The sequence below is a fragment of the Mus pahari genome, chromosome 5, assembly GCF_900095145.1.
Source record: "Mus pahari chromosome 5, PAHARI_EIJ_v1.1, whole genome shotgun sequence".
NCBI classification, from domain to species: Eukaryota; Metazoa; Chordata; class Mammalia; order Rodentia; family Muridae; genus Mus; species Mus pahari.
The window spans coordinates 58,043,691-58,055,161 of NC_034594.1; the positions used below are offsets into that span (position 1 = coordinate 58,043,691).

The 11,471-nt window shown below is 43.0% G+C and overlaps 1 protein-coding gene across 1 annotated transcript in view; it reads right to left on the reverse strand.

Annotated features, from left to right (window-relative positions):
* The window catches only part of Wdfy1 (WD repeat and FYVE domain containing 1), a 48,454-nt gene that overhangs the window by 10,921 nt on the left and 26,062 nt on the right, over positions 1–11,471 (reverse strand). The window contains exons 3-6 of the mRNA XM_021198063.1: positions 10,249–10,322; positions 6,333–6,387; positions 3,652–3,802; positions 1,774–1,886 (exon numbers count right to left, since the gene is read on the reverse strand). Of these exons, the coding sequence (XP_021053722.1) occupies positions 1,774–1,886; positions 3,652–3,802; positions 6,333–6,387; positions 10,249–10,322 (393 nt within the window). The remainder of the gene's footprint in view (positions 1–1,773; positions 1,887–3,651; positions 3,803–6,332; positions 6,388–10,248; positions 10,323–11,471) is intronic.

Genomic DNA, 11,471 nt, shown 5'->3' on the forward strand with positions numbered 1-11,471 from the left:
GAAGGAAGGAAGGAAGGAAGGAAGGAAGGAAGGAAGGAAGGAAGGAAGGAAGGAAGGAAGGAAGGAAGGAAGAAAAGAAGACAGACTGACTCAGCCCTTACATTTCACACACTGCTAACTTAATAAATCAAGGGAACTCTTTCATATGGAGAGATTTCTCTTGCAGGGTGTCTTCAGTTGTTACTACTGATCTCAGCACCAGCTGCTAACAAACGAACCCTGAGCCAGTGGCACAGGCTAATAATCCTCTTGAAGCATACAGAGAGTGAAGAGGTCACGTGCACAAGGAAGTAAGAAAAACCAGTTTCTCACATAAACTTTCTCAAAGCAGAATAAAAGCCAAGGACAAAACAAAAAGTAGTTGGCAAAGTGAGCTCAGTGGCCCCATTGTTTCCCCCATGACCTCGGTTGAGTCCAATGGCCCTCATGTGTCAGTCAGCGGCCTAAACCACAGACAAGCATGCTGACATCGAAAACCACTAAGGAGTTTTAGCGCCCGCTCTGCCGTCAGAAGCTCCGAGACCCTGGAAGGCTCTGAGGTCACGAGAGTCTGCCATGCTTGGGAGGGGTTGCTAGGGAGCTTTGCTTCTCTGCCACAGTTTCCACGTTCATTTCCCTTTCACCTCCCCCAGAGTCCCTGATTTTGGACAGTCTAGTTCGTCTAAACAGTTTAGCTAAAGTGTGTGCGATACCCAGCTTGCTGCACTTGGAAGCCTAAGCACAAGGTACGAAGTACAAGTACCACCTTACACAGATCCCCATCAATCCTCGTACAAGTACCACCTTACACAGATCTCCATCAATCCTCGTACAAGTACCACCTTACACAGATCTCCATCAATCCTCGTACAAGTACCATCTTACACAGATCTCCATCAATCCTCGTACAAGTACCACCTTACACAGATCTCCATCAATCCTCCCAACAAATCTTCAGCTCTTCAGTCTAAACTACAGGACCCCAAACTTCCAATCTGTGACTCAAGAGAAATGAGATCCAACAATCTCTATAAAGACCATACTGCATTTCAGCTCAGTGAAATGAACTTATCACCCACATGTACATAAAGGTTTACACACTCAGCCAACAGGAATTTTTACATTCCTCCATAGAGACCCACCTCCATACAATAAGTGAATCTAGTCCTGATTCAGAGTACACTGACAAAGTGCCAGGCTGACCAGCCCATGGAGTTTCTCTAATGGTACCACTCTAGAAACTAACAGAATCAGAACAGCAGTAATGAGAATTCTTCCAAAGGTCTGTTTAAAAGAAATGGTCTGGGGATGGAGGCATTGGTTAGAGGTGGAGTTCTCACTTGGGATGAACCAGGCCCTGGGATCAAAACCAGGACTGCACACACTTCCCAAAAAAAGTTCTTATGGAAACAATAATTTTAAAGGTTATTGGGTATGGTGCTTCCCAACTGTAATCCCAGCACTTAGATTGATGGAGGATTATTATGAACTGAGGCCAGCCTGAGCTGTACATGAACTTTCAGGTCAGCCTGGGTTAGCATCAGACCTGTCTTAAAAACCCAACCAACCAATCAGTAAACAAGGTAAGCAATACAAAGCATCCATTTGAACAATTTAGATGGATTTCTGATGTATGAAACGGACCTGAACCTCAGCTTTCTTTTCAATCCCAACACACAGAACTCAAACGGAAATATGGTAGCTCTTAAGGAGTGGACCACTCCCCAAACCCACAGAGCTGAGGACTAAACTTGGATGCCTGAACTAGTTGAAAAGCTGGTGACCTGAGCCCACCTTCATGTCCCTTGAGGGTCGTGATAACTGAACAGGTGTTCTGCTCCAGCTTCAGCAGGGTGATCTGTCCCGAGTAATCTCCGACAAAGGCATGCTGAGTGTCCAGATCATACCTGAGGAGAAGCAGTCAAGGAAAGGTACAGGACCCATTTCAACACACTCGCACACAGCAAGCCAAGCCAGCCACAGACTGCAAACCTGGAGTCACATGGTGACAGGCAGTGAGCAAAAACAATAGGTGATAGGCAGACACAGAAAGAAAAATTAAGCATCAGATCGTAAGGAAAGCTAGTATCCATCCAACAGCTGGTATATCGAGGGCAGCATCACAGGAACCAGCAGTAAAGTCATGCGAGCCAGCAGAGAGCACACACAGGCAGTTACAGTCAAGTTGTAAGAATCCATTAAAATTGTGTGTGCGCACACACACAGAGATCATGATGTTGTTTTATGAAATATTTATACAAATGATGTCATACTGACAGCAACTTCAGGACATGGACTTATCTTCCTTTTTGCCTAGGGATAATCCAACTTTAAATGACGACAATGACTTGCTTTACAGTCACATAATGTGGACATCCGCTATCTGCTGTGGCAGCCAGCTTGAAGCATATTAATTATCTGTAGCAATTCATTCCTTGCTCACTCTGTAACCAAGACACTTGTAGGACACCAGCACGTATAGAAAACAACAGAGTGACAGCTAGTGTTCAGGAGGCAGAGGTCAGGAAAACTATAAGCCAGGCCATGGCTGTGACTTTGTGCCGTGTTCTGCAAAGCTATTATGAGAGGGCTTATACGTGACAGAAAAACTCACTTACTCACTTAGAATATAATAATATATGAGCACTTCTCCCTTGAGCCTAAACTGTACAGTATATTTTAAATTTTTATCTTAACTATCTCATGCTGTACATTCATTTGTAACAAAAATTAAGAAAGTAATTTTACATTTGTTTGTGGGAGAGGTGCACCACGGTACCGCCCATGAACCATGTGCAGAGGTCAGAGGACTACATTCAAAAGTTGGTTCTCTTCCATGTCGGACTCAGGGATCAAACTTGAGTTATCAGGCTTGGTGGTAAAGAGCTGCTCCGCTGAGCCATCTTGGTGGCTCAGAACAAATTTGTTTGATTGTTTGTTTTTTTGGTTTTTCAAGACAGGGTTTCTCTGTGTAGCCCTGGCTGTCTTGGAACTCACTCTGTAGACCAGGCTGGCATAACAAATGTTTTAAACAAAAACTTTTGGTGGGACAAAAAGAAAAGGAATTTTGCTCTTCTATTCAACTGTAAGAGCGAATTATCCAGGGCGCTGTCTGCTGTTGATCACCTCCCGTCAGTGCATCTCCTGTCAGCGCTGGTGCACACAGCAACCAGAGGTCACCTGGAGCAGAGATGCACTATGGGTAACACTGGAATGTGAAAGCAGGGGTTGTTAATGTCTGGGAACTTGAGGTACCTGTGAGAGTACTGTAAGAATTAAAGCCCTCTGTCACCTTAAAAAAGAAAGAAGAAAGAAAGAAAGAAAGAAAGAAAGAAAGAAAGAAAGAAAGAAAGAAAGAAAGAAATTAAGCATGAAAGAAAGCATGAAAGGAAGCCGCGCCTGGCAGCCCACTTGTGAAGCAGAGTGAGGCAGTCTTCCATTTTGTAATGAAAGGAATGAAGGGCAGGCATTAGCCTGGCTCTACAACTTTGTAAAAAATAATTAACAGCCCCCACAGAAAACACACTTATGACATTATTTTTCACAGATGTACTCTATACCAAAGAAAAGGAGACACAGAGGTTCTTGGATTTTAGGATAAATTCACAGGGGTCATTCTGTCTTCAGAGCAGCTAACAATCGGGAGGCAGGGTCGGACACTCTGAAGGATACTGCAAGCAGGAAGCCCACGACGAGAAGAAGTGGCGGCCGAGCATGTTCCCACTGCGCGTGCACATCCAGCTCACACACTTGTCGTGGCCAGTGCTGATCACCCACTCGGCAGCCAGGCTGAAGATGATAGCAGACACGCGGTTCTGATGGGCTGCAGGGAGACAGAGGGAGGGTCAGTGCCCCTCAGGACAGGAGGACCTCTCCTCACTGAGAGAGCTGGGGCTCAGCTTCCACAGCGTGAAAGAGGCTGTGCAGGAATGGCCCCAGGAAGGTTCCACACAGTCTGCCTCTCCTCATTCCTCCATGCACTGGCACAGGCACAGGTCTTCCCAAAGCCCTGGACCACCCCAAATGGAAGACTGTCAGAAGTCAGGAGCCACTGAGGAACCACCTGTGCTTAAGAAAGATTCTGGTATTCCGGTAACAGAAGAGAGATTTTTTTTTTTTAAGATTTATTTATTTATTATATGTAAGTACANTGTAGCTGTCTTCAGACACTCCAGAAGAGGGNGTCAGATCTTGTTACNGATGGTTNTGAGCCACCATGTGGTTGCTGGGATTTGAACTCCTGACCTTCAGAAGAGCAGTCGGGTGCTCTTACCCACTGAGCCATCTCACCAGCCCGAGAGATTTTTTTTTTTTTTAAATTATCTGTCAGCCTCACTAAGCTCAAAGAAACATTTTATTTTATTTTATTTTATTACTTTTTTTAAGTCATAAAAATAATTTATAATACTTAAATACCTTTTAAATATACCTGATATCTTCTGAAGCTAAAAGTAATATACACTCAACCAGTTCTTAAAATCTATTTGAAATATTAAACATGATGGAATTGGAAAAAAAACTCTTATGATGTCCTCTATGAAAGGAAACTGTGACAAGTTCCTGATTAGGCAGAAACCATTCCATCTTCAAAGGAGAATACGCAGCGTAACTGTGGTCAAAGGAACATTTTAATTTTTGTTCTGACAATCTTAATTAATATGCAGTCTATATGGACAGTTATGGGGTTTTCTCAGGAGAGCAAAGGTACCCTGTAGCTGTTGATTACTGTAGTGCATGACCCTTCCTGCCAGTATGGATGGATGTACCCTCAAACTTTATGATAACATAAACCTTCTTTTCTCTCTTAATTTGTCTTTTGTTAGGTCTTTGGTCACTGCAACCAGCAAGTATCTACCTGGCTAGTATCTTTTGTACTTATCTAATAAAAGATACACCCACTTTTAAACAAATCATTATCAAATAAGTTTCTTTTTATTTTTGTGTATAGCTTTTTACTATTATTTATAGAGACAGACCATCTGTGAAGTTCTTGGAGGTAGTGGGTGGGAAAGGAGGAAGCTTTTCTATAACTCAGCCTCTGAAATGTTTCTGGTTGACTCTAGGTCACTCCCAGGCAGTGGCATGACTGCTTCATCTGACACAAAACTTTACAGTTGGTGTCTAATAAATGCTCTAACTAATGAATGTAGCTAGAGGTGAAGAAGAGAAGAGGGGACCTTTGCCTCAGCTGTGTGAGCGGCTTCAGAAGAACTGAGGAATACAGTCAGTGTAATTGTCATGGACACAAACCACATGCTTGAGTTTGATCTGACTGACCCCACTTTTCCCCACTAAATCCATGGCTGTCAAACTGGACCAGGTGTGTGTATCTCAGCTCACGGTCAAGACCTCAGGCTGACTCTCAGGAAGAGCTGTCTTGTTCTCAGGCTTAGATCCTTTCTGTTGTTGAAGTTTGTCAATGTTTTCTTTTGGACAGGATGGTGAAGCTCATTAATTCTTCACCCACAGTCTCTAAACTCTCCCTTGGGGTAAAATTAAAAATGTGGCAAACCCTATTCAGTCTTCCACATGGTTTTTAAGATGTCATAAGTTACCAATGAAATGCAAACAAAACCACCACAAAACTTATAGCACACAGAGAACTCTGACAACTTAAATACATATTTTATAAAATGTGTATGTCACAGATGTTCCAAAGGATACCTTTTAAACTCAGTTACAACACAATGCAATTCCCTGGGAACAGAGGCACACATCGCGAATGGACATTCACGGAAAACAAATGACCAACACCAAGTAAAGCTCAGGCCATTTTAAAACTGTTAACTTTTCTGCTGATCTGGTACCAAATAATAAAGGCAGCAGTGTTGGGACGATCCAGCAAGAGGGCTCCCCAGGGAGCTGCACTTCTGCTTGGCAAGAGTTTGCAAAAACAATTCCGTAGCATTAGAATAACTTTTTAGTGTCTGACCTGGCTATTCTGCTTGCAGGAATTTATCTTAAGTAGAAGTCATCAAAATTAAACATCTAGAGTCATTATTAAACAGTCAAGAGCACACACATTTACACACATAACTATTAATTGCACTCACAGACACGTGCATATACACACAAACACACACATGTATACTGTGCTGTATGTTAATCAAAACTTGGAAACAGTGCATATCTTCTTCCAATAATAGAAAGAATGGTGAAATTAAATCTTGCACCGTAACCCAAAATACAAAAGTTTAAAAGCTGGGAAGCAGGAAAGGATGATAAATAACTTATTATATTCTCTCATATAACTCATGCCATAGCATGGAACCCTACCTTATATCATAGGACAGGACATTCTAGCTTTATGTGTGTATCTAAATGTGTACATGTGCCAAAGTGTGTGTCATTACCTGGATAGGTCTTGATAAAATTCATTTTATTAAAATCTTCAGAAACGTGGAATTCCTAAAAGCAAGCATATGCAATAAAAAGACACGTTACAGTTCTTAAAACAACAGGCGCTCAACTTGAAAAATGAAGCAAGGTCCAAAGTGGCACAGGGCGCCCTTCCCGGCAAACCTGTCCTAGGCCCCATTTCCTTTAAGGAGGACACTGGCTGGCCAGTTTAGACCTGAGCCCAGTGCTTCCTCCACAAGCCAGCCACGCTCTAACTGCAAAGCTTGTTCTATTTGCTGCTTCGGCTCCATAAAAATAATTATTAAACCTGTCAAGACAATGGGTAAGGAGCAAAACAGTAAAGACTTATTACAGAATAAACATGGAAATGGCTCAGCAATTTAATGAGGAAAATATGCATGTTGTGTGCATAAATATACCCTCTAAACCACGACTGGGAGGGTCTTTTTTTTTTTTTTTAACTTAAAGATTTATTTATTTATTTATTATATGTAAGTACACTGTAGCTATCTTCAGACACTCCAGAAGAGGGCATCAGATCTTGTTACGGATGGTTATGAGCCACCACGTGGTTGCTGGGATTTGAACTCCGGACCTTCAGAAGAGCAGTCGGGTGCTCTTACCCACTGAGCCATCTCACCAGCCCTGGGAGGGTCTTTTGAGATTCTTATTCTCCAAATAACTAGGAGGGGAAAAAAGCAAACACTTTTGAAATGCAAAGAATAAATGAAAGTCAAAAGAGTATGCACTAACTAAGAATTTACTGGTCAGTTAAATTGTTAAGGCACTATGAAACACAGACATTATAAACTGTAGACTGACCAAGAGTGAGGAAAACACACGGAAAGACAGACAGACAGACTTCCTGTCCTTCATCTGGCTTTGCTGAGTACTAGAGTTCATCAGCACGGTAAATGAATCTAGACAAGGTGGCAGGCTCGCCTGGGGATCAACTGCTGACTACAGCAGGATTAGATCTGTAGCATCCCTTTGTGCTGCAGCCACAGCTTTCCATGTGCAGTAACAGCAGCCTGCCTGCCCTTCAACCAAAAGCAGGACTCCAAGAATCCCTCAGAGGATGTACAGAGACCGCCACCTGGAGAAGGGGCCTGCAGCTCGCACTTGAGGGTTTCTTAGTTCACAGGAGCACGTGCATCACCATGACATCCCTAGAAAGTCTTTGGAAAGAGACAGGCAGAGCTTTGCCACTAACTGCTACTCTGTGTGTGGAGCAGTCCTTGCCCCAGCCAATGCTGTATGAATGCCAAGGCAACAGCCCATAATCTTCCTTTTGACTTTCTTCTTAGTCCTTAGACATCATCAAGGCATCTTTACATTAAAAGACAAATCAACAAGACAACAATATAGCCCTTTAACCTACACAAGACTCTTTGTCCCTTCTCAGTAAAACCCTTTTCTCATGATCAGCCACACTAAGCACTGAAAGGCTTCCCTTCATGGTGCCGGCCTCCCACCCCTGCACTAACCACCGGCAGGTTTTCCCGTCATGGTCCCTCTCCTATCACTGTGCTTCAATGCTCTGTCTGCAGGGAGAGTATGTTCCCTCCCATCCCCGCGGGCTACCTTATGTATTTACTTAGCTGTTTTGAAATTAACATGTAAAATATTAGATAATCTTTAGGACATTTTCTAACATACTGTTTTGATGGTTCTCCCTGCTCCACCATTTTGCCACCCCTCTGTCACCTCAGTCCTTTTTCTTCTCTTATGACCTTTGTGTCTTTGTACCCAGGCCCTATCCCTCCCCTTTGCCTATCTTGACCGCCTTTGTAGCGTTTTAAGATTACCTGCTCTTCCATCAGCTTATATATAAACGCAGGCAGCCTTCTAATTACAGCTTGAGCTCAGCCTTCCCTGCTGCGCACCTCCTCACTCCCTTCCCCAGTGACTGCCCTGGGCCTTCCCCTCCTCTGTAAATGGCATCTAGCACCAAATCTGGTGTCACCTGACATCTTCCTTCATCCTCTCAAATTCAGCCTATAACAAAATGCCAGGAGGTATGTTAAGTACTCCACTCTGTTCACTTCTGATGTCACTGTCCTTAAGCCCAGACTCCTGGTTGCTATAGTAACCTGACTTCCCTTCCATTTTTGTTGCTCTCCAAACCAATCTCCAAAGAGCTATTCCTTTAAGAATACAGCTAGATATAAGAATATAGGAGGCGCCTATAATCCTGTCACTCTAGAGGACGAGGTGGAGAATCATAGGTTCGAGGCCAATGGGGGCTGCTGCACAGTAGGTCTAGGGTCAGCCTGAACAATGTAAGAAAATCCTATCCGAAAGAGGTAGAAGGGGTTGTGATAGCATTTGCCTGTCTAAAACCTCTCAACAGATTCTCACTAAATTTATAATAAGATGTAAAGCTTTACCCACAGGCCTTGCATGACCTGGCAGATATCCATGTCTCAGGAATTCCTGGGTCCTTCTTCCTCTATCATTCAGTGTCACCCAGCTAAGATACCCTCCACCAACTCAGGCAAAACTCTTAGAAGAAAGGACAAGTGTAAAGTATCTGTTTGACAGGATTTGGCACATTCAGAGTGATGGCCACAGATTAATGTATTCCTATGAAAATGAGAAAATGACCTGAACCTGGGAATTAATAGCTTCATAGATATTGTAGCCAATTACAAGCAAGGAGTGAGAACTTAAAAATTATCGAAAAGACAATCCTTAGGATAGGAGAGATTTTGGCAAACTGTGTATCTGATTGGAGTCTAGTATCTAGTACCAAGCAAGAACTTATAAACTAAACCCAGCACATAGGACAGTGGCACTTGCTTCTAAGATCAGCACTCTGGAGGTAAAGGCACAAAGGTGGTAAGTTCTTGAGTAGCTTGGGCTATAAAGCATGTTGCTCTCTCTCAAAAATAAAAATAAAAATGGGTAAAGGATTTTCTGAAATACTAAACAGTCACCATATGACCCAGAAATTCCATTCCCATATAGTCAACAAACTGAAAAATGCAGATTCACAGAGACATCCACAATGCTAAAGTAACAATATTTGCAACAGTCCCACATGGAAATAATCCTGATGCCAACCAATTTATCAGTGGACAAAGGGAGACTGCCCCACCCAGGAGAATACTAGGCCACCATAAAAAGGGATGAGGTAACTAATCCAAACTGCAACGGGGAAGACCCCTCAATACACACACAAGAAGCGACACAGACAACATGATTCTATTCACACAGAATGTGCAGGACAAACATTCTGAGAAGGTAGACTGGAGACAGGCAGCTGGGGAGATACTCTGGGGAGTAACCGCCGATGAATGCGAGCGTTCCTTGGGGGATGTGTACATGTTCTGCAATTTCAAAGCAGTGGTGCTGACTTGACCTAATGACTATTCAATACTGCAGACCACGAAAATGTACATGGAGAATGATGACCATTGTGACACACATGTTCTATTTCTTTTAAAGAAACAAATAGATATGTACATACAAACTCAAAAGCAACAGTCAATAACAGACTGAAAATTTAAATATCCCATCCCATCCCAAAGGTGGCTCCAGGTACACTGTTTTCCCCCAGAGTCACAAGAGTTCCTGGAGGAATAGCTGATCCTCCTTCTCAGCTCTGTCTTACAGAAACACACATGTACACAGAGGTTCTCTCCACCACCCACCGTGTCAAAGGCAGCAGCAGCTACAGGTCTCTTGTCCACTATAAAAAGGCTGTGCTCTGTGGGTGACCCATGCACAGACTCCAACCATGAGAACATTTTGAGACCCATGGAAATTGATTTACAAGCACTAATTAAATTGAACCCATCTTCAGTCTAACATCTATAATGAATCAGACACTGCTCATGACAAACAACCTGCTCGGCATAAGTAACCATCTTACGCAGGACATACTGAACACATAGACCTACTTACCATTACAGCCCCATTATCCTGGCCCACAAATATCCGTCTGCTGTCGTGATGGTAAGCCATGGCAGAGCAAGGGGCTGTGGAAAAGACGGAGACCACGTTGTGAGAAAAGCTAAGCACTGGAAAGCATTGCTTAAAGTACACTGCTATCAAGAAGAGTTATGTGGGTTAGGTTAAAAAAGTAGACAAAAAATGCTTTATGAAAAATAATTTATGCACATTGAAAATATAACTGAAGTTCCCCATGACTTAAATTCCAAACAGGAACGGTAAGTCTTCTCACAGTTACTTTTAGAGTTCTGGGTGTAGTGAGGCAGCATGCAGTCTCATCTGCGTGGAACTCCTACTGTACCATGGATGCCCCTCCAGGAACCAGTGCTTCTGGGCAACCCACCACCCTGACGCCCTCCCCCAGAAAAGACCAATGATTAAGTGTACTCTAAAAATGAAGGGTACTAGCATTTGAATTCCAATCCTGTGGCATGTGTGAGCAAGCCAGGAAACCCACCACAGGATTACTTTTTCCCTGTAGAAAAAAAGAATCACTCCCCTATGCAACAGCACACACCGCTGTAGTGAGCAGAGCTGTGGCTGTATTAACAGCATCAGCCTCTTTCACAAACACACCCACTACAACCAACCCATCTCTCTTCCAGGAATCATGGACAAGGAAATATGTTTCTCAAACAAGAGAAACTCCAAATTGTGTTCTGAGTTTCGGAAGGAACGAGATTCCTAAAACTGAGTGTTTGGAGACAAAACTGTTTGGGTTCACTCAGCATAAGTAATTTAAACTAACAACGAAAGAAGCACACTGGAAAACACATGCCAGGGGAAATAAACCAGACGTGCGTCGCTTGAATTAAAATAAAGGAAAGATGGTTTGGGTGGTCCAAGCTGGTAACTGAGCAGTTGGAAGGCAGAGGGAGGAAGAGCACAAATTCAAGGCCAACTTGCCTACATGCACTGCAAGTCCCATGCCTGCTGGGCTGCATGCAGAACACTGTCTCAAAGCCCACGAGGAAAAGCCAAACCAAAGGAAAAACTTCAAAGGAAGTTACCACTTGGAAATAACTTAGTTCTCTCACTCGAACAGGCTTATGCTCTTTTTTTTAATGGCATCTATCTATCTATCTATCTATCTATCTATCTATCTATCTATCTATCTATCTATCTATCTATCTATCTTCTTTCTATCTATCTATCATCTATTTATCATCTATCTA